Below are 3,376 nucleotides of genomic sequence, written 5' to 3'. Positions count from 1 at the left end.
CCCTGACTGTTCTCCCCCTTCCAGAATGCTCTCCTTCATTATTTCCACCGCCTACCTTTCTTGGTTTCCATAAAATCCCACCTAAAACCCTACCTTCTGGAGGCTTTTCTGGGAAGGGAACATTTCCTCTAATTCTAGAGCCTCTGAGCTACCTCCACAGACGCCTGCCTGTAGCTGGTTTGTATATACGTGTTTGCATGTTGTTTCCCCACATTAGTCATTTCAGCTTCTCCAGGGCAGGGGCTGTCTTAACCCTTTCTTTGTATTTTCAAGCCTGGCACACACTAGACACTTAAATGTTTATTCATGACACTTTCAAAACCTTTTTTAAAAGTCTACATCAGATAGGGGTTGGAGGGCCAAGAAAGACCACACCCAAATTGGTCTACGATAAAGGATACCTTCAGTCGCCCAATTTCTGACAGTTGCAACCCCAAACCTTGCAAGGACTACTGCCACACTACCCCGATGCGCATGCGCAACAATCCCAGAGTTCTCCAGCTCCAAGGGAAAGAAGCGAACGAGAGACGGAGGGACGCACTCCTACGTCATGATACCCAGCTAGGCGACGAATCTCGCCGGATCTCTGGCCTCCCTCCTGACCCCCAGCCTGCTCTGCTGGGTCGCGCCGAAGCGTGATGTCTTCTCTTCCCGCCCACCCCCTAGCTCCCTTTCTTTTTCTAGGCGCAGGCGCGCACGGGAGGACCGGACGCTCCACTTCACCGCACCCCGCCCCTCCGGGCCCCGTCTTTTCCGTAGGCTCGCGCAGACGCGAGCTGCCTTCCTTCTCAATTTGATTTTCACGCAGGCGCGCGGTCGCCCCTCTCATCCTCCCCTCCTCTCCAGGGGCCCGCCCCTCTAGGCCCCGCCCTCGCCCCGCCCCCACCTCCCTTACTTTCCACCCCCGGCTGGTGGCATCCTCCAGTCTGAGTTCCAGCGGCCATGGAGCACCCTGGGAGCTTGTGCAAGAAAGTCAAGCTGAGCAACCAAGTGCAGAACTGGGTGAGCGCCCCGGGACTGGGGACTAGGAGGCGGGAACCTCTCACGCCCCGCTTGCCGGGAGGGCGAGCGGAAGGGCGGTCTGGGGTCCTAGGGTGCCCGTGCTGGGGGCGGGGTAGGGTACTGTGCTGATGTGGCAGAGTCGACTAGAGCGCGGGGCTAGGGACCCATGGGGCACCGTGTCCCTCTCCCCAAGGATCTGCGTGGAGAAGTCGCCTCCTTCCCCCACCCAGGTGCTGCTGGAGGACGAACCTTTGCTTCCTCCCCAGATCTCGGGGGCATGAGCCTCTCCAAAGGGGACTTGCCAGCATCCGCAGCCTGGACTATTCAGGGTGTCTGCTGAAAAGCAGCCTTTACAAATGGTGCACCCCTCCCCCATCCTTCCCACCCGTCCCCTCTGCTCCCACGGAGGGCAAGGAGCCTTTGGATATCATCCTTGCACGGGTGCCAGGTGGGCACCTTCCTTGGCCTTCCCCCAGGTCCTCTTGGCCCAAGCGTGTTGCAGCCTCGGGGTGCTGGGCTTGGTCTCCCTACTGCTCTCTCAGTCGGTGGTTGAAGGGTAAAAACTTTCAACAATGTAGCCATTCATGGGCCCCCGGCAGACCCGAACTGAGCAGCTTTTGTGGCTGGGTGGTTAACTGGGGTCACCTCGCAAACCCTCGCTGGCTGCCTTTGGAGCCTGGGGTTCTTGAAAGGTGTGCGGGAAGATGTGTGATTTCAGCTCCCTTGTCAGTTAAGTGTCTGTAAAGCCACTTCTTGCCTTGAGGGCAGAAGTCTTTCTGTAAGACTGAAGTTTTATAAGGGCCTCCGATTTGGGTCGTGAACTAGTTGATGGATCCAAGTTAAGTCAATAAGCATTTATTAGCCTCTTACTATATGCCAAGCACTTGGGAGTTTGTTGAGCCCCTAGTTACCCTGGGTAGATTAAAACACACACACTTGACTCAAAAGCAATATGTGTTTTGTTTAATTTATTCTTCTGCTTATTTCACTGATTCCCATAGGGTGTGAGCAGAGAAGAAAGATGAAAGCCATCTTTTCCATTTGTGTAAAGAGTAGACAAACCATCTGAAACTCTAGCCAAAACAGGGCTGGTTAAGTAATCCCCTGAAGAAGACAGCTTTGTACTTGTTGACTCAAACATATTATCCAAATGCCTATCACCTGTAAGATTAAAGAATCAGGTCCAAGCACCCAAGCCTGCAAATTCAGATTTATCATTGCAAACATCAGTGTACAAAGAGATACAGATTTAACAATAATTATTACTAGACCTTGGTTCTGGTAATGATAGTTAACATTTACATAGAACTTTAAGGTTTGCAAAATGTTTAACATCTCATTTGATGCTCACAACCCTGATATATAGATGCCATTTTTAATACCCATTTTAGCCATGAGTAAACTGAGGCAGAGTGGCTTGAACAGTGCCACACAGCTAGTAAGTGTCCAAGGCTGGATTTGATTTGGACTTAGGTCTTCTTAGCTTCAAGTCTTTCCCTTTAACCTAGTTATGGTTACCACTTGCTGTTCAGGAGATTTGTCACCTTGGGCAAGTCATTTAGCACTAGAAAGACCAGATATGTCAAATGATGTACAATTTTTACTGTATTTTTATTTTGAAATAAAACTTTACATCCTATCTCTATGTTCTTTGTCTTGGTCCTTTGAAGTATTCTTAAATACCTTTACTAGTTTAACTTCCTTGGACCTCAGTTTCCTCAGGTTTGAATGGCTTGGTTCCACCTCCCTCACATATTATTATGACCATTGAATGAGATGATGCATTTGAAAGTGCTTTTCAAACTACAAAATACACATGTACTTAGTCCCTAGGATCATAGATCTGGAGCTTTAAGGCAAACAGGCAGCAAACATTGATTAAGTGTTTACTGTGTTCCAAGCATGGTGCTAAGTGCTGGGGATACAGACAAGAAAAAAAAGGAAGATTAATCTCTGTCATGAAAGAGCTTATATTCTCTCCACTCCCATACAGTTTTATTTATTTTAATAAATATTTCTCAATTACATGTTTAATTTTTTAATATGAAAAAAATTGAGTTCCAAATTCTCTCCCACTCTCCCAAAGAGGCATTTAAGTTTTCATGGTGAAGCCACTTCTATGAGGGCTGCTCTTCCTCCCTTGCTCTGAGACTTAAGTTTATAAATGCAGTGATGGGCCTCTGGTTTGGGTCATGGAACAAATTGATGGATCTGGGTCAAGTCAACAAGGACCTATTAACTGCTTGCCAAGTACTGAGGAGCCTGTGGAATTGTTAGTTATCCTGGGTGGATAAACACTCACTCTCACTCTCTCTCTCTCTCTCTCTCTCTCTCTCTCTCTCTCTCTCTCTCTCTCTCTCTCTCTCTCTCTCTC

The 3,376-nt window shown here is 48.6% G+C and overlaps 1 protein-coding gene across 1 annotated transcript in view; it reads left to right on the top strand.

Annotated features, from left to right (window-relative positions):
• Positions 1-941: 941 nt before the first annotated feature.
• Positions 942-3,376, top strand: part of PAPSS1 (3'-phosphoadenosine 5'-phosphosulfate synthase 1) — a 126,336-nt gene continuing 123,901 nt past the window's right edge. The window contains exon 1 of the mRNA XM_044682203.1: positions 942-1,002. Within this exon, the coding sequence (XP_044538138.1) occupies positions 943-1,002 (60 nt within the window). The 5' untranslated portion in view covers position 942. The remainder of the gene's footprint in view (positions 1,003-3,376) is intronic.

This window comes from Gracilinanus agilis, chromosome 6, assembly GCF_016433145.1.
Source record: "Gracilinanus agilis isolate LMUSP501 chromosome 6, AgileGrace, whole genome shotgun sequence".
NCBI classification, from domain to species: Eukaryota; Metazoa; Chordata; class Mammalia; order Didelphimorphia; family Didelphidae; genus Gracilinanus; species Gracilinanus agilis.
Note: the sequence above shows the minus strand (reverse complement) of the source record. Positions and strands in the feature narration are given on the sequence as shown.